Genomic DNA, 19,709 nt, shown 5'->3' with positions numbered 1-19,709 from the left:
AGGAGGCTAGGGTAGCTGGAGTGGAGTGAGCAAGGGGAAGAGAAGCAATTGATTAGTTTAGAGAGGTATCAAGCATTCATGGTAGGCCATTGTAAAGCCTTTTGCTTTTATTTTATGTGAAATGGGGAGCTATTATAGGATTTTGGTTAATGACATGATCTCACTTATATTTTGAAAGGTTCACATTGACCATGGTAGTGAGAATAAACTGTAGGATGGAAACAAGGGGATTAGTTGGGGGATTATGGCAGAAATCCAGTGAGACTGGGTGGTAGCTATGGACAATGATAAGATTTTAAGTGTAGAGCCAACATGCTTTCCTGATGATTGGATATAAAGAAAGAGAAAAAGTGAAGAGTTGAAGGAAACTAACTCCAGGATTTTTTGACTTGAGCAATGAGAAGGCGGTATATACCATGAACTAAGATAGGAAAAATTTTAGGCAGAGCTGAATCTGCAGTGAGAGAACATTGGGAATTTGATTTTGGACATATTAAATTTATAGTGTTTATTAGACATATAGGTTGAAATGTTGAGTAAGCAGTTGTGTATATGAATTTGGAGATTGGAAGTAAGGTTTGTGTCATGCGCGTCCATGTGAAGAGACCACCAACGGCTTTGTGTGAGCAACATGGCTGTTTATTTCACCTGGGTGCAGGCGGGCTGAGTCCGAAAAGAGAGTCAGCGAAGGAGACAAGGGTGGGGCCCTTTTATAGGATTTGGGTAGTCAAAGGGGGGTTGTTCTCTGGCGGGCAGGAGTGGGGGTCACAAGGTGCTCAGTAGGGGAGCTTTTTGAGACAGGATGAGCCAGGAAAAGGAATTTCACAAGATAATATCATCACTTAAGGCAAGGACCGGCCATTTTCACTTCTTGTGTGGTGAAATGTCATCGGTTAAGGCGAGGCAGGGCATTTGCACTTCTTTTGTGATTCTTCAGTTACTTCAGGCCATCTGGGCATATATGTGCAAGTCACAGGGGATGTGATGGCTTGGCTTGGGCTCAGAGGCCTGACAGTTTGGCCGGGGGATAAAAATTGGGGAGAATATAAATATTTATACTCATGCAACTGAGTACTATCACTGAGGGAATGAATAAAGATGGAGAAGAAAAGAGGATGAAGAATTGAACTTTTGGGTACTCTGATATTAAGATATTAGGAGAAAAGAGGAACCAAGAAAGGAGATTGGGAAGGAGCCACCAGGGAACTAGGAAAAAACAAAGCAAAACAAAAAACAGGAGTGTGCATAAAGTATACAAAGAATGAGAGAGTGATCAATTATGACAAATACTGCTGATTGACAAGAAGAAGGTGAAGAATTACCATTGCATTTAGCAATTTGGAGTACATTGGTGACCTTGATAAGAACACTTTTAATAAAATGGTGGAAGGAAACTCCTGATTGAGTAGGTTTTAAAGAGAATGACTCCTGAAGAGAGGAATTTCAGATAACTAATATAGATACTATTGCCACTACTAGGTGAGTGTGAACTTTGCTTAGTGACTTGCTTCCAAAAAGTATAGGGTAGAATGAGGAAAAAAGTAACTTTACAGTGAAGAAACCTGGCAGACGCTGCCTCGCTCAAGTGTTCCAGGTTAACATCATCAGTGATAAGTTATATTGATACTATGTACTTTTCATATGATTTGATGAGAGGGCACTTTGCCTCTGTGTTCTCCCTCCCTAGCCCCATGAGCTCAGTCTAACCATGGGAAAACATTAAACAAACAAAAATTGAAAGACATGCTATAACATACTTGACCAGTACTCCTTAAAACTGTCAGTGTAGGGCTGGGCATGGTGGCTCACATCTATAATCCCAACACTTTGGGAGGCCGAGGTGGGTAAATCACGAGGTCAGCAGTTGGAGACCATCCTGGCCAACATGGTGAAACTCCATCTCAACTAAAAATATAAAAATTAGCTGGGCGTGGTGGCACGTGCCTGTGATCCTAGCTTCTCGGGAGACTGAGGCAGGAGAATCGCTTGACCTAGGGAGTCGGAAGTTGCAGTGAGCTAAGATTGTGCCACCGTACTCCAGCCTGGTGGCAGAGCGAGACTCCATCTCAAACAAAAACAAAAACAAAAACGAAAACGAAAACAAAAACAACAAAACAAAACAAAACAAAAACCTGTCAGTGTAATCAAAAAGAAGGAAAATCTGATAAACTGTCACAGACCAGAGAATAAGAAGACATGACAACTAAATGTAATGTGGTATCTCAGATGGAATCCAGAAACAGATAGAGAACATTAAGGAAAAACTAGTGACATCTGAATAAAGTATGGCGTTCAATTAGTAGTAATGCGTTTATGTTGGTTCCTTAGTTGTGGCAAATGTACCACAGTAAAGTAAGATGTTAACAATAAGGGAAGCTGAGTGAGGAGTACATTGGAACGCTGCAACTTTTTTGTAAATGTAAATACAAAACTGTCCTAAAATAGTTTATTTAAATAAAAAAATTAAAGAATGGGAAAAGAGGAATTGGAGACAGCAAATGTAAGACAGCTCTTTCAGGAAATTTTGTTACCAAGGGAAACAAAGAAATGGGGTGATAGCTAGCAGCAGAAGTTGGTTAAGACAGGTTTTTTTTTTTTTTAAATTTAATGGGACAAATAACAGTCTGTTATGTATTGTGGGAATGATACAGTATAGAGCAAAAAAAATGGGTGATGTAGGAGAAAGGGAGAAATCTCTGGTGCAATGTCCTTGGGTAAGAGAGTTTAAGATACAATACACAGTTAAAGGGATTGGCAGTAGATAGTGTCAAGTTCACCTCTGGTAACAGATAAGAATCAGAGTGTGTGAATGCAAATGGTAGTGGCTGGGTAAGTATTATGGTGGCAGGCTCCAAATGCTTAGTTTTCCCAGCAAATGCAGGGTCTTCGGCTAAATGTGCAGATGGGAGAGCAAGCATGGGAGATGAAGGAGAAAGAAGGTGTGTTGTAGTCCTCTGGGGGTGTGTAAAAAAAAAGAATTGATTTGTGCCAGATAATGTGGTTATTTGGTAGCATTAAGTGCCCACTCTTGACTAGTGTACATGAATTAAAGTGAAACTAGCTAACACGATTGTACGTTTTCTTTTTCTTTTTTTTTTGAAATGGAGTCTCGCTCCGTCTCTCAGGCTGGAGTGCAGTGGCTTGATCTCGGGTCAGTGCAACCTCCACCTCCCAGGTTCAAGCAATTCTTCTGCCTCAGCCTCCTGAGTGGCTGGGATTACAGGCGTGTGCCACCACACGCAACTAATTTTTGTATTTTAGTAGAAACGATGTTTCACCATATTGACCAGACTGGTCTCGAACTCCTGACCTCAGGTGATCCACCCACCTCAGCCTCCCAAAGTGCTGGGATTACAGGCATGAGCCACCGTGCTCAACCATGATTGTGTATTTTCTTAAATCATATTTTGCTGGAAGCTGCAATGTATCAGTTCATATCAATACTAGTTCTAAAGAATTGGGTACATTTTCATCTGATACTTTATAATTTACAGTAGTATTTATGTTTAATTATTTATAATATGTAGAAAGAAGTTCAGAGTTCCTTCTAGTGAAACCATATTGGGTATTTGTATTTTTATAATCACAGGGCACTACTGCGATGTAGTGCACTACGCATACCTAATATGGTCGTAGAGACCTGAAGAAATGAACAGTGCTTTGCATTTATTCTTTGCTTTTAGTATAATTTAGATTGATGACCATATGATTCTATCCTCTCATTTTCCACATTCCATTTATTTCCCCTCTGGTTAACAGAAGTGATATTGCTCACTTTGTTACCATGTTTTATACTTAAGTCTTGTCAAATATAAACTTTGTACTTTATCTTGGAATTTGTAACCAGTAGTTTCATGTATTTTAGTATTTTAGGTATTTTAATCATGGAGATGTTATAAAATGAGTGGTTGACAGAGTTTTCTGTACCCTGACTAGGGTGAAAAGGAGATCAAATCCCTTGAAGTCTATGTGATAGCTCATTTTTATGAATGAGAACCAATGCTACTATTTAGTTTTTTGTTTTGCAGATTTAACAGTTGAGAGGCCTTGGTGGTATGAAGAGGAGTGTGACTTCTCATTTTCTTCCTTTGGATTAGTCCTGTTGAAGGTTTATTGTACTGAATTGTCTGTTTTGGGAAACATGCTAAAAGCAGTTTTAATATATGCAGATGTGTATATTCCAGAAATAAGAGGAAATGGAAACCTCTTCTTGGAATTTAAAGCTTAGTTTTGAACTATGGAAGATGATGAAGATATTTTCTGGGGTTTGTCAAGAATAGAATGTCATCATGGTTCAGGTTCCACTAGGGTGTTTTGAGCAGGCTTGGAGGAGAAATGACCTCCACAAGAAATAGGAACACTTTTACACTGTTGCTGGGAATGTAAATTAGTTCCCCCATTGTGGAAGACAGTATGGCAATTCCTGAAGGATCTAGAACCAAGAAATAACATTTGACCCAGCAATCCCACTACTGGGTATATACCCAAAGGAATATAAATCATTCTACTATAAAGACACATGTACACGTATGTTTATTGCCTCACTATTTACAATAGCAAAGTCATGGAACCAACCTAAATGCCCATCAGTGATAGACTAGATAAAGAAAATGTGGCATTTATACAACATGGAATGCTATGCAGCCATAAAAAGGAATGAGATCATGTCTTTTACAGGGACATGGATGAATCTGGAAGCCATCATCCTCAGCAAACTAACACACGAACAGAAAACCAAACACTCCATGTTCTCACTCGTAAGTGGGAGTTGAACAATGAGAACACATGGACACAGGGAAGGGAACAACACATACCAGGGCCTGTTGTGGCGTGGGGGATGAGGGGAGGGATTTTTTTTTTTTTGAGACAGTGTCTTGCTCTGTCACCCATGCTGGAGTGCAGTGGCATGATCTCGTCTCACTGTAACCTCCAAATCCCGCATTCAAGTAGTTCTTCTGCCTCAGCCTCGGGAGAGTAGCTGGTACTACAGGCACGTGCCACCACGACTGGCTAATTTTTTTGTATTTTTGGTAGAGACAGGGTTTCACCGTGTTAGCCAGGATGGTCTCCATCTTCTGACCTCGTGATCTGCCCGCCTCGGCCTTCCAAAGTGCTGGGATTACAGCCGCCGTGCCCGGCTGAGTGGAGGGATCTTTAAGAGGATGGGTCAATAGGTGCAGCAAACCACCATGGCATACATATACCTATGTAACAAACCTGCACGAACCTGCACGTTCTGCACATGTATACCAGAACTTAATGTAAAATTGAAAAAAAAAAAAAAAAAAAAAGAAATGACCTCCACGGTGTGCTATATGCCTTTCTCATTAGATTTTCTCTGATACAAGGAAGGAGAGACATTAGATTTTCTCTGATACAAGGAAGGAGAGACAGAAAAATTTTCTAATTTTTAATGGTTTTTCACTTAAGTGACTTGTGTTATTTACTTGTGAGAGATAGTCGTTTGATTTATAATGTTCGTTTTTGACAATTCTCATAGAACTTTATGTAAGAGATAATCAATATTTGATCTATTGTTAGTTTTATGTCCCTGAAATAATGTTTAGGACAGTTTGGATTACTGCAGTGTTATATATTATAAGAGACTGGGAAGTAGTCATTAAAAATATCATCAAGGGAGCTCAAACTCTGATGGAAGTTATCTGAAATTGCTTCATTTTATCTTTCAATTTGAAATTATGCCCAAAGCATCTGGTTTTACATTAGTAAATGCCCTTGTAAGGATTTTGGTAGCTGTTATTCAGGAGAAGTTATCACTTAGACCTCATTAACAGACAATATTCTCTCCGAAAATGACATGGTATCTACTGTAATCCTAGAGTGTCTTAATAGTCTATTCTATGCTCAGCAATGAAACATTTCAAAAAGTGACTGACAGCCAATTGATGTAATTCACGGTGATCTTTTGTGTTGACAGATCTTTAAAAAGTCATGGGAAATTACTGCTGTACCCAGTGAAGCCACCTCCCTTTTTTTTCTTTAACTGCCAGTATCCTGTAAAACAGGATAATTTTCTCTTTGACTGCCACTGTTTTTTATTTCAATAACATGACATGATTCCTCCTTATTATTAGGATTTCTTTTGATTGACAGAATGTGTTTCCATAGGTAATACTGATTTTAAAATAGAAATGTTTCAGTTCTCAAATTAACTCTCTTAATTTTCTGACTCCCACATCAAGACAACTTTGCCAGTAGCCACCTTCCCACTCAGGAAGACGAATTATTTAATTCACACAACTTAAATATTTTTAAATGATTTTAGTCTTCCTCTGAAGGAGAAAATGATGAAAGCAAGAGGGTGATGAATTGCTTATTTTGGTGGATATTTTTTCCTAGAACACCCCAAAGTTAAAAGGTTGTTGTTTTTGGTAATTTTATAGGATGTAGTAGTCTTGTGTTCAAAACTCAAAATTTCTGAATTCAAACTGTGGAATGAATGGAAAGGAGAGCTGATGTATATGAACTTGTCTGATGAGTTGTGGGGGAAAATACAGAGATCTAGTCCCAGTGTTGACCTAACTTTTCATCTAAGAGAATTTATTGGAATTGTATCTCTGTGTTTTTGCCCGTTGTTATTGTGTTTCAAAGTAGTTATTTTCCTAAGATTGTCAGGATGATCCTTAGTGGAGTAGAAGATACTCTTTTTCTTAATTGAAACCAGTACTAAAACATTGTCATTATGAATTGACATGTATTTTTTGAGAATGAAGTGTGTGCTTTCATCCTGTACTGGATGATGTGGAAGAAGTAAGAATGTATTTTCTGATTACAGTCCTATTTGTATTTTTGTTTAATATTCCACAGCATGATATGATTCTTACTGAAATAAAATTCCAACTTTTTAACATTGTTTTGAAATATCATGGATTGTAAACCATTGTAGTACCACCCCCATCTTTAGTTCCAATTTCTGCTTTGTGTCATATGCCACCATCCACCGCCCCCGCTCCACCCTCTTGGCTCACTGTCTCACTAGACCAAAAGACCTAGATTAATTCATTGCCTTACATGCCAAAACTACCCCTTACTTGCCACAACCTCACCATCAGGCATATTTTTGTGAAAATGCAAAGTAAAGATGTAGAAAAGAGAGACAAAAAAAGATTTCCATTCTATTTCCTGTTTGTATTTCTTTTAGACTCTAACGAATATGAACAGTTTGGATAATTTAATAGTTAAGAAATAAGTAATAGATACCACTTTTTTTCCTCTTCTTTTTACAGACAGTAGAATCAGAGCATATTGGGGTCTAGTTGATTGCAGGCCCTGAATCTTATATTTTAGTCTAATGTACACAATCTTGCAGCACTTCAGAGCTGCCATATTATGCTTATGCTAAAGGCACTGGCAGAGTCATTTAGATGAGTCCATAATTGGAAGGTACAGGACGTAGTATTAGTTCCATTTAGGCTATGTGATCTAAAGAAAATCACTTCATTTTCATTTCTGTTATAATAAAATGGAAGTTATAATTATGTCCCTTTAACTACTTTTCCAAGTTTATGGGAAAGCAGTGTAGGAAAATGAATCACAAAGTTAATCTTTAGAATCTTTAATTCTATACAGACAATAATAGTTATTCTTTATCTTCTTCTTTAAGTAATTTATAGAAGACAACTTTTTTTTTTTTTTACCAGTACTGTATTTTTAATGATCTGTTCTATATAAGAAAAGGGAAATAGTGTTAACAACAGAATATTTAATCCTCACAGTAACTCTGTGAAGTAGACATTATTATTGACATTTTACAGATAAGGAAATAGGGTTATAAAAGTAAAGAAAATTTCCCAAGATCAGAAGGTAATAATAATAAAGTAAGTCATTAATTCCCTGGTTACTTTCACTTTGATGCCCATGTTCTTTCTTCCACAAACCGTTGTAGTTTATTAACATATTGTAATCTCTCCTAACATCTCTCTGTTCATTATGCCTAATTTTGAATTGTTGCCATTTTAATGATTCCTATTCTTTTGGTTATCATTTATTTGTTTAGTTCATTTGGCAATGTTTTAGTTGGAAGGCATCATGCTAAACAGTAGCAATTTTTGTTCTTAGTCTAATCTTTTTAAACAGAAGAAAACATACCTTTAGAATACAGTGATAAGTTGTTCCCATAATACGGGGAAATACAAAAGGTTTTGGAATGCTAGGACGGCTGTATTAGTCCATTTTCATACTGCTATAAAGAACTGCCCGAGACTGGGTAATTTATAAAGGAAAGAAGTTTAATTTACTCACAGTTCAGCATGGCTTGGGAGGCCTCAGGATACTTACAATCATGGTGGAAGGCAAAGGGGAAGCGAAGGACTACTTCACAGGGTGGCAAGAAGGAGAAGTGTGAGTAAAGGGGGAACAGCCCCTTATAAAACTATCAGATCTGTGAGAACTCACTCACTATCACAAGAATAGCATGGGGGAAACTGCCCCCATGATTCAATTACCTCCACCTGGTCTCTTCCTTGATATGTGGGATTATGGGGATTACAATTCAAGATGAGATTTGGGTGGGGACACAAAGCCTGACCATATCAAAAACTTCCTAGAAGTGGTAACATGAAAGCCCATGCTTTAACATACCCCTTACCAGAATGTTGATGGCCTTTCCCATCATGCCTTTCATTTGTCTTGTACCGGCAGCTTCATATTGAACCATTCATCCTGGGGTGAGTAGTCAAATGACTTTTACCTGTGTTTGTTGTTTTCTAGCTTGTCCAGATTATTATCAATACAACACATTTGGAGAAATCCTGTAAGTACTTGGAAGAATTTATCACCAACATCACTAATGTGCTTCCAGAAACAGTTCACACTACCAAGCTCTATGGCACCACAACTTTTAAGGTGAGAGGCCCTGCGGTACAGTGGAACTGCTTCTGGTGTACACAGTCTGGGACATTCTACCTAACATGGCTGTGTTTCTGCAAGGTGGTTTATAGCATGCTCTTGAGAATAAGTGTTTATGATATGTTTGGTTTCCCTTCTCTATTTTTTTTGAAGAAATAAATACCAGTCCTAGTTTTTGGGTGTTTAAACAAAACAAAACAAAACAAAACAACTACAACTGTGTCTGTAAACTCTTCCTTATGTTTTGTACATGTAAATCACTATTTCCTAAGTTGAGCCCCCATCAGTCAACAGTTCTTAAATATGATCTAGATAATCATAGTTATGGCTGACATTAACATTCATTAAAATTTTCTAAACTGTCGCCTGCTCTCTGTATCCTGTGACCAATTTTTTTTTTAAACCAAATCTTGCTCTGTTGCCCAGACTGGAGTGCAGTGGTGCAATCTTGGCTCACCGTAACCCCTGCCTCCTGGATTCAAGCAATTCTCATGTCTCATCCTCCCAAGTAGTTGGGATAACAGGCATGTGCCACCATGCCCGGCTAATTTTTAGTATTTTTAGTAGAGATGGGGTTTCGCCATGTTGCCCAGGCTGGTCTCGAATTCCTGGGCTCAAATGATCCACCCACCTTGGCTTCGTAAAATGCTGGGATTGCAGGCATGAACCACTGTGATCAATTTTTTAATCTTACTTTTTAGTGAGGAATTTCTGTCCCTGCTTTTCTAGTTAGCAATTTTATAATTTCATATGTCCACAGGACTAGTTTTGATCCAGAGCTGAATCAAATGGGAAGAAATGACAGTCAGGTAGAACAAAAGAAGGATTGATGGTAGATGAGTTTCTGGAGGGCAAATGCTATAGCTCAGAGCAGCTTTAATAAACTCCTTAATATTATGTGAGCTTTAAATAGGTATTAAGCAGTAAAAGTAATAGGACAACATCTCAAACATTAAAAATGTAGATCTAACATATAGGTTACTTATATGGTTTGATTTTTTGTTTATATTGTTATTTGATTGTTTTAGTTTTGAAACATATTCTATATCACCCTTTTGAAATCCAGAAATTGATATTAATTAAATGTACAATTGCAGAGTTTGAACCGTGATTTATATCCCCTTTTGTCTGCTTTTTCCCATCATCTTTCCCATCATCTTATCCTTTTTCTCTATTTTTGGTACATTCTTTTAATTGTAGGCACAAGAGAAGAAATCAAATTTGATTCATAGCCGGGCGCGGTGGCTCATGCCTGTAATCCCAGCACTTTGGGAGGCCGAGGCGTGGGTGGATCATGAGGTCAGGGAGATCGGTGACCATCCTGGCTACCATGGTGAAACCCCCGCCTCTACTAAAATACAAAAACTAGCCGGGCGTGGTGGCGGCCATGCCTTGTAGTCCCAGGCCACTGGAGGCTGGGAGGCAGGAGAATGGCCTTGAACCTGTAGGGCGGATTTGCAGTGAGGCCGTAGATCGCTACCACTGCACTCCAGCCTGGGTGACACATAGGCTGAGACTCCGTCTCAAAAAAAAAAAAAAAAAAAAAAAAAAAAAATTTGATTCATACTGCTAATATGCTTTTTGACAGATAAAAATTTCTGGTATGACTTACTATTTTTCTATTGTTTGAAAAAACGCAATGTTGAATCAGAAAGTATTCTTTATGTATCTGTGCGATTAGGTCAACTGCTAGGTTGAGTTACACATTCATTAAATGACTATAAATTCTTTGTTTCAAAATGACAATAAAATTACTTAAATCAAAATTCATTACACATAATGTTATGTTCATATCGTGACTTCCTAATTTTTCAATAATGTCTAATGATATTAATTTTGATGTTCTTTCAGTGAGGAAAAGAATGATTTAATAAAAAGGCCCTGAGAATGAGTATGAAAATGCCACAAAAGCTTTCAGAGCTTCAGAATGACCTCAGGCAGTTTTATAGGAATTATAATTACTCTCAAATACTAGCATTATTATGGAGCTTGGGCATTAGATTTATCAAAAAAAATTTCCGTATTTGCTCTTCTGTGAAAGCCAAAATTTCTCGAGGAAAGAAAATGTAAAAGAAATAGTTCAGTGTTAAGTAGATAATAGGGAGTTAGGGAATTAGAACGTGAGGTTCATTTGTCTATCAAATGGAGAATATGTGGTATCCACTGATACTCTTTCTGTCAACCTGTCTCAATTTTTTTATGTCAATAGCTTTTCAAATTATGTTCAGAAATTCTCTCAAAGGATGGCTTGTGTATTTTGTTGTTGCTCTAGCATGAAAAAATGCTGAGGGAAAATTAAAGGCAGACAGGAAGCCATAGGGGCTGAACAGCCAGTTAAATACTTAGTGAAGGAGAAGTTCTGGAGACCACTAAAGGTCATGTTGACAGTGCATATTGGAAACACTGATTGCTTAAAACACACTGAAAATTTATTTTTACCAGGGCTGTTTCAGACTAGCTAACCCAGAACTCAATATAAACATGGCAATTATAACGCTACATGTTGTGTATTTTCCTAAGCTACTGTTTCCAGAAAACTTTCCCTTGCAGATGGAAACCTTTATGCTGGAAAAGGGGTAGAAAGAGTCTGAAGGTCTTTAAGGTATTTTCTTGCAGAGTTCCCTCTTATTTCTGCCATGTATGACATAATCAAGCTGGCGTCCTTAGCTTTCCTTATTCATAAGATTTTCCTCACCCTCTTACAAAAGAGAATGAAAGTGTTTATTAATTTACTCCATAATAAATATTGCTTGCGTATCTGCTATGTAATCATCTGGTAGATTCTTGGGGAGAGATAGAAAAAGTACTTTGTTCCTGGACTTAAAGTTTATAATTTACAGAGAAGACAGCCACTATACTGGAATAATACATTGGATATATTCAATCTCTCATTTATTTAACAAGTTTTAATACAGTATCTACTACAAATCAGGGAAAGTTTCAGGTATGAACAAAAAAGTGAGTCTCCTGACTTTACAGAGCTTATATTTTAATGAATTAGTGGATGATAAACAAAGAAAACTAATATAATGGCAAGTAGTGATAAGAACTAGGAAAAAAATAAATGACCCAAAAGAAGTGAGAAATTAAATCATTTGGATTTCCGATGGATATGCATTCCTGTCAAAGTGAACAGCACAGTGGTAGGTATGGGTGTGTTCAAGAAATAGTAAGGGGGTCAGTCTGGCAATGATGTATCTATCACTAATGGTATGGATGATAAGAGATGACGTATTCAGGAGTTAGATTATTTCTGGCCCTGTAGGCCATCGTAAATACTATACATTGTATTCTGAAATGAGATGCGATGTCATTAGAAGATTGAAGTGTGGGGGGTAATGATCTGAGTTATTTAATGTGATACTGGTTTTTATGTGGAAATAAATATATTGTAATTTAATAAAAGGGGAAGAAGAAAGGCTAATTGGGAGGCAGTTGCAGTACTCCAGGCAAGAGATAATGGTCACTTGGACTAGAGTGGTAGAGGTAGAAGTGGTAAGAAATATTTTTGAAGGTACAGATAGCAGGTCTTAGTACTAGATTGGTTGTTTGTATTAAGAGAAAGACAGGAGTCAAGGGTAGTTCCAAAACTTTTGAACTGAACAAACTGGATGAATACTGTTTACTGAGACGGGGAACACTTAGAGAAAAATACATTTGAAAAGCAGAAATACGATCAAGACTTCCATTTTTGATACATTAAGATCGATATATTTAATGATAGCTATATAGAGGTATTAAATTAGCAGGACAAAATCATAGCTGGAGATAAAAATTTAGAGTTCACCAGTGTAAAGATGGTATTTGATGGCATAGGATGGATTTTCTTCTGGGATTTGAGTATACATAGAGGAAAGGTGTGAGGATTGAGCTCCAGGGGACTTCAAAATTGACAGGCTCAACAGAGGAGAATTCCAAAGAGGATGAGGTTCCAGCTTTAGGACCTCCAAAGAAGACTTCCCAGACAAGTACAAGTTGGAATGGATCTTGGAACCAGCAGGATATTTCTAAGGAGAGAATGGATATAGAGGGAGTAAAGGATATTTTAACTTCATGTGCAAAGATTAAATGATAAAATAAAGCCAGTATTCAGCATAGAATTAGGATGGCAGTGAGATACAGAAGTAGATAAATGCCAATCCGAGAAGCACTTTGTTTTATATTAATAGATAATGTGGACTTTATTCTAAAGTCTTTGAAAGACTTCAAGTGAGGGATGTTGCATTTAAAAAAATAAACATTCTACTGTGCTTCATTGAAAGGAAGGGAAGAACTAAAAAAAGAAGGAAAAGAAAAGACGAAGGTAAGGAAGGAAAGAAGGAGGAAATAACAATATCAATCACATTACTCACAGTTCAGAATGAGAGGAATTGACTTCCTAAAAGACTCTGTGTAACTCTGTGCTAATAAATTTGAGGATCCATAGGGAAATAGATATGATGTGATAAGGAAAAGATATGAAAGAGGAAAGCTTCAAGATGGCTGACTAGAGGTATTTCATACTCGCTTCCTCCACTAAGAAGAACCAGCATAATGAGTAGATGATCACACTTCAAATAGATCATCCAAGACAGAACACTGTAATTCAACAGAAAAGTGACAGTAAATGCCTAAACCAAGGAAGGGGAAGGAAATGAGGCAGTCTACTCAGTAGGATCAGCTGGGAGCTGAGGGAGACTGAGGAAAGGGTTAATGAGAAACTTTCAGTGGTTTCCATTTCCACTATGGACTCCTGAAATCCTGGCCACAGGAGAGTCTCTTGACCCTCACTTGCCCTGAAACTAACATTGGAAGATGCTGAGAGATTGTGTGATGGCACTGTTCCAGGGAAGGAGCTCACACCAAGTCTCACACATTCTGTGAGACCTAAGCAGCTATAGCAAGCAGCCATCTTAGAGCCTTGCCTCCAACAGATAGCACATTATCCTGGAGACCACTGCTACTGGGGCTGAAGAGCAGGAGAAGCACGCTTGCTGCCTCCCAACTTAGATGCCAGTGACCAGGGGCCACCCACACCAGGGGCTGAGATGCTATCATGATGCATGCTGCTGCCATTGAGGCTGAGGCATGAGCAAGGTGTCAGCTACTGCAGAGGGGCTGAGGAAAGAGTGCCACTTTGGCTGTGGTGAAAATGGTGTGTGTGTTTTCCACCTGCTGACCTAGGTTGCCCAGTACTGAAGGTGGCATTGCCCTCCCCAGTGGCAGGGAACTAGCACAGCTGCTGCCACCTACCATCAGAGCATATCACTTTTCTAGGGATTCCCTCACCACTAACTACTGCATCTGGTGCCTGTACTCATCAGAGGGCATGAGGACAAGTTTGGCTCAGCTTTGCCCTGCCACCCCCAAACCCCTGTGCCAGAGCACACAGGAAGCAAGAGGATCACCTAGCCCAGTCCACTACAATTGGCACCTGAACACTCCTCCCAGGTGCCTGAGATCAGGCCTACCCACATGACTGCTACTACCACAGCTGGCACCTACCTGCATGCACCACCTGTGTGCCTGAAGACCAGCCCACTCAGCTGAATACAACCAACACCAATACCATTGTGAACCACTTGGGACTAAGAGGATGATTCTGCCACTGCCATTGTCATCATTCACATAAAGCTGGCTGCCCAGGGGTTCAAGAACATCCCTACCCACCCCACCTGCTATTGTCACTGCTGGCATCCAAATAATCTATCCGGAAACTCAAAAATTGGCCCATCTAGACTCACTAATAATGGTGCCAGACCAACCTGGGGCCCGAGGACACACATACTTAGCCACTGCTGCCATCACTGGGGCTCAAAGACTGACCTACCTGATGTTACAGTCCACAGCAAAACCATACCCTCATTTAATAATTGCACCCTGAGCCACTGAAGAAATTATAGATACCACTGGTACTATTTATGCCTGAAGGAATTGTACAGAGTTTACACTATTGCACTCAAAATCACAACCAAAGTGTCCTACGCAACTAACAGCATAGATACATCTTCTGGAAAATGTCCTCCCCTACCAGAGCAAATTTAAAAAATTGCAAGAAGTGACTGTTATAGTAAATGTACAGATATGAATATAATGGTACAGAAAATAAGAAAAAGCCAGGACATATGACACCTCCAAAGGAATAATTCTCCCAATCAAAGGGAAATTAATGAAATCTCAGAAAAAGAAGTTAAATGATTGACTCCAAAGAAGCTCAGTGAGAAACATGAGAATTCTGCAAAACAATACAAAGAAATCAGAAAAAGAATGCATGATATGAATAAGAAATTTGCTAAACAGATTGATACCAAAAATGTAACCAAACATAAATTATGGAACTGAAGAATTTATTAAATGAAATGCAAAATACGTTCAAAAGCTTCAACAATAGACTAGATCAAGCAGAAGAAAGCATTTTAGATCTAGAAGATAATTCCTTATACAAAATAAAAGTAAAAACAATTAAAAAAAAGAGCAAAGCCTTTATTACATACCGGGCATCATAAGAGACCAAATTTTCAAATTATAAGGGTTCCAGAAGGCAAAATATAAAATATCTAGCAAAATTATTCTTCATAAATGAAGGAGAAATAACATCTTTCTCATACAAGCAAAAGCTGAAAGGATTCATCACCACTACACTGGCCTTACAAGAAATTCCTCAAGGGAGTTCTAAACTTGGATATAGTGAGCGACATTTGCTATCATGAAAACACACAAAAGTATAAAACTCACTGGTAAAGCAAACAAACAAATGAAGAAGAGAAAGGACTCAAATAGTACTACTACAGAAAACCACCAAACCACAATAACAAACAGTAAGAGAAAAGGAAAGGAACAAAGAATACACAAAATAACCAGAAAATAATTAATATGATGAAGGGACAACCTCACATATCAATAATAATTTGGAGTGTAAATTGATTAAATTCTTTACTTATAATATATAGACTGCTCGAATGGATTAAAAAAACATAATCTAGCCATATGCTGCCTACAAGAAACATAATTTACCTTTAAAGATGCATATAAACTGAAAATAAAGGAATAGAAAAAGTATTTCATGGAAATGTTAACAAAAAATTAGCAGGCATACTATACTCATATTAGATACAACACTTTAAATAAAAAACAGTAAGAAAAAGACAAAGAAGGTCATTATATAATGATAATGGGATCAATCTAGCAAGAGGATGTAACACCAAATCCATATTAGCATCTAACACTGTAGCACTTAGATTCATAAAGCAAATATTGCCATATCTAAATAAATAGATGAACTCTGATAAAATTATGGCACTTTAATACCCCACTGCCAGCACTAGACAGATCGTTGAGACATATAATCAGAAAAGAAACATTCATTTAAAGTGGACTTTAGACCAAAAGGACTTAGCAGACATTTAGAGGACATCTTATCTAACAATAGCAGAATACACATTCTTCTCATCAGCACAAGAAACATTCTCCAAGATAGACCATATATTAAGCCACAAAACAAATCTCAACAAAGTTTTAAAATTCAAAATCACATCAAGTATATTGCCAGTTCACAATGGTATAAAACTAGAAATCAATACCAAGAGAAACTTTGGAAACTATACAAATAAATGGAAAATAAACAACATGCTCCTGAACAACCATTGGTTCAATGAATAAATTAATAAGAAAATAAATTTTTTGGAAAAAATGAAATGGAAACAACATATCACAACCTGTTGGATACAACAAAAGCAGTACTTAAAGGGAAGTTCATAGCAATAAGCACCTACATCAAAAAAGCAGAAAGATTTCAAATAAATAATCTAATAGTGTACCTCAAGGAACTAGGAAAGCAATAACAAACTGAATCCACACTATCAGAAGGAAATAATACAGATCACAGTAGACCTGAAAAGAAAAATATGGAAAGATGAATGGAACAAAAAGTTGGTTCTTTGAAAAGGTAAAATTGATAACAACCACTAGCTAGACTAACCAAGAAGAGTACAGCGAAGACTCAAATAAAATTATAAATGAAAACAGAGACATTATAACTGATACCACAGAAACAGAAAAGGTCATCAGGGACTATTATGCTAACCAGTGGAAAACCCATAGGAAATGCATGAATACTTCGAAATGTACAACCTACTAAGATTGAATCAGGAAGAAATGGAAAACCTGAACCGACCAATAACAGGCAGTGAGATTGAAGCAGTAATAAATAGTATCTGAACAAAGAAAAGCCCAGAACCAGGTGGATTCACCACCAAATTCCACCAAACATATAAGAATACCTCATACCAATCCTCCTGAAACTGTTCCAAAAAATTAGGAGAGAGAATTCTCCCTAACTTATTCTGTAAGGCTAGCATTACCCTGATACCAAAACCAGACAAGGAACAACAACAGAAGAAGACTACAGACCAATATTCCTGATAAAAATAGATGCAAAAGTTATCAGCAACATACTAGAAAACTGAATTCAATTAAAAGATAATATACCATGATCAAGTGGGATTTAGACCAGGGGTGAAAGGATGGTTTAGTATATGCAGAGAAGTAAATGTGAAACTTCACATCAACAGAATGAAGGACAAAAACCATATAGTCATCTTGATAGATGCAGAAAAAGCATTTGATAAAATTTAACATCCCTTCACAATTAAAACTCCCAACAAGCCAAATATAGAAGGAACATACCTCAAAATAATAAAGGCCACATATAGCAGACCCACAGCTAACACCATCCTGAATGGGGAAAGGTTGACTGCCTTTCCTTTAAGACTGGGCAAAAGGTGGAACCATTCCCCAAGACAAGGATGCTCATTCTTACTACTCCTGTTCAACGTAGTATTGGATGTCTGAGCTAGGACAGTCAGAAAAGAGAAAGAAATAAAAGGTATCCAAATTGGAAAACGGGAAGTCAAATTGTCCTTCTTTGCTGATGATACGATCTTTCATTTAGAAATACTAAAAGGCTCCATCATGAAACTTAGAACTGAAAAACCAATTCAGTAAAGTTACAGGCTGTAAAATCAACATACAAAAATCAGTAGCCTTTTTAATCTTCAATAATGAAACAATAAAAAAGAAATCAAGAAGGCATTCCTATTTACAATAGCTTCAAAAACATTCAAATATCTAGGAATAAGTTTAACCAGAGAGGTGAAAAATGTCTGCAATGAAAACTACAAAACACTGATGAAAGAAATGGAAGAGAACACAAACAAATGGAAAGAAATACCATACTCATAGATCAGAAGAATAAATATCATTAGAATGACCATACTTCCCCAAGCAGTCTATAGATTCAGTGCAATCCCTAACAAAGTATCAATGTCATCTTTTACGGAAATAGAAAAAACAATCATAAAATTCATAGGGAACTAAAAAAAGAATGTGAATAGCCAGAACAATTCTGAGCAAAATCTAAAAGTACATGCAAATAAATGAAGGATTGAAGTAAGGTTAGGAATGCATGAATGATTAGTATTAGAAAATTTTTCAAAGTTACTACTTTAGAAGATCAAAGAAGGAAAAATACGAGTATTTTGAAAGATACTAACATCTTATTTTATATGTTAACATCTATTCTCATTAAAATTTCTAGAACACTTCTACTGAAACTGACAAATACAGGAGGCAGAAACCTCAGTATGTATATAGTTGAAATGACTGACATCATCAATCAAGTGAATCTAATGGACATTTATAGAATGTTTTATCCAACAACAACTTATACAAAATATTCACCAAAACACACCATGTTCTAGGCAATAGAACATCCTTTAAATAGAAATTATACTAACATTCCTCTTAGAACATATGAAATTAAACTAGAAATGAGTAACAGAAAGGTAGAAAATGTCAAATTATTTGGAGATTAAACAACATCTTTCAAAATAAAACATGGTGAAAGAAAAAGTCTCAAGAGAAATATTTCAAAATAAATGAGAATTAAAATACAACTTATTATAATTTCTGAGATGCAGTGAAAGCATTACTCAGAGGGAAATTTGTACCATTAATAGCATATATTAGAAAGAAGAAAGATCTAAATTTAATAATCTGTACTTACACCATAGGATACTAGGCAAAGAACAATTTAAATCCAAAGTGAGCAATAATAATAATAACAACAATAATGAAAATTAGAACAGAAATCAATGAAAATGAAAACCAGTAGAGAAAATCAGTAGAGAAAATCCTCGATGGATGAGTAGGTGGAATTCAGTAGATTTTTAGGGCAGTGAAACTATCTAAATGATACTGTAATGGTGAATTAGTGACATTATGCATTTTTAAGTACCCACAGAACTTGATATCACAATGATTACACCCTAATGTAAACTAGGGACTTTAGTTGATAATAAAATACCAATATCATTTCATTAATTGTAAAAATTGTACCACACCAATTTTAAATAGGGGCAGTAGCATGGAGGGTGGTGGTATATACAGAGGCAGTGTACTTCCTGCTTAAATTTTCTTTAAACCTAAAATACTAAAAAATAAAGACTTTTAATGAAAAAGACTTTTAGCAAAACAGAAATTCAAGGACACCTTAAGATTATTATACAAGTAATGTAAAGATGAAAGTATAGAAGTGCTCATTGAAATATTTAGAAGACCTGTTGAAAAACTATAAAACATCAAAGAAAAAAATTGAAGAAATAAACAAAAAGATATCCTAGTTTGTGGATTGAAGAATTAACATTGTTAGAATTTCCATATTACCCAAAGTGATCTACATATTCAATGCAATTCCTACCCAAATTCGAATGCATTTTTCATAGTAATAAAGTAAACAATAGTAAGATTCATATGGGACCACCAAACACTCCAAATAGCAAAAGCAATCTTGAGCAGAAAGAACA

General features: G+C 36.8%; 1 protein-coding gene across 4 annotated transcripts in view; it reads left to right on the top strand.

Moving 5' to 3' along the window:
• Window positions 1-19,709, top strand: part of EXOC6B (exocyst complex component 6B) — a 680,715-nt gene that overhangs the window by 348,679 nt on the left and 312,327 nt on the right. For all 4 annotated transcript variants that reach the window (XM_031655579.1, XM_031655578.1, XM_031655577.1 and 1 more), the window contains one exon: window positions 8,731-8,865. In XM_031655579.1, coding sequence (XP_031511439.1) covers window positions 8,731-8,865 — 135 coding nt within the window. The remainder of the gene's footprint in view (window positions 1-8,730; window positions 8,866-19,709) is intronic.

This window comes from Papio anubis, chromosome 14 (assembly GCF_008728515.1).
Source record: "Papio anubis isolate 15944 chromosome 14, Panubis1.0, whole genome shotgun sequence".
NCBI classification, from domain to species: Eukaryota; Metazoa; Chordata; class Mammalia; order Primates; family Cercopithecidae; genus Papio; species Papio anubis.
This window is presented reverse-complemented; position numbering and strand designations above follow the sequence as displayed.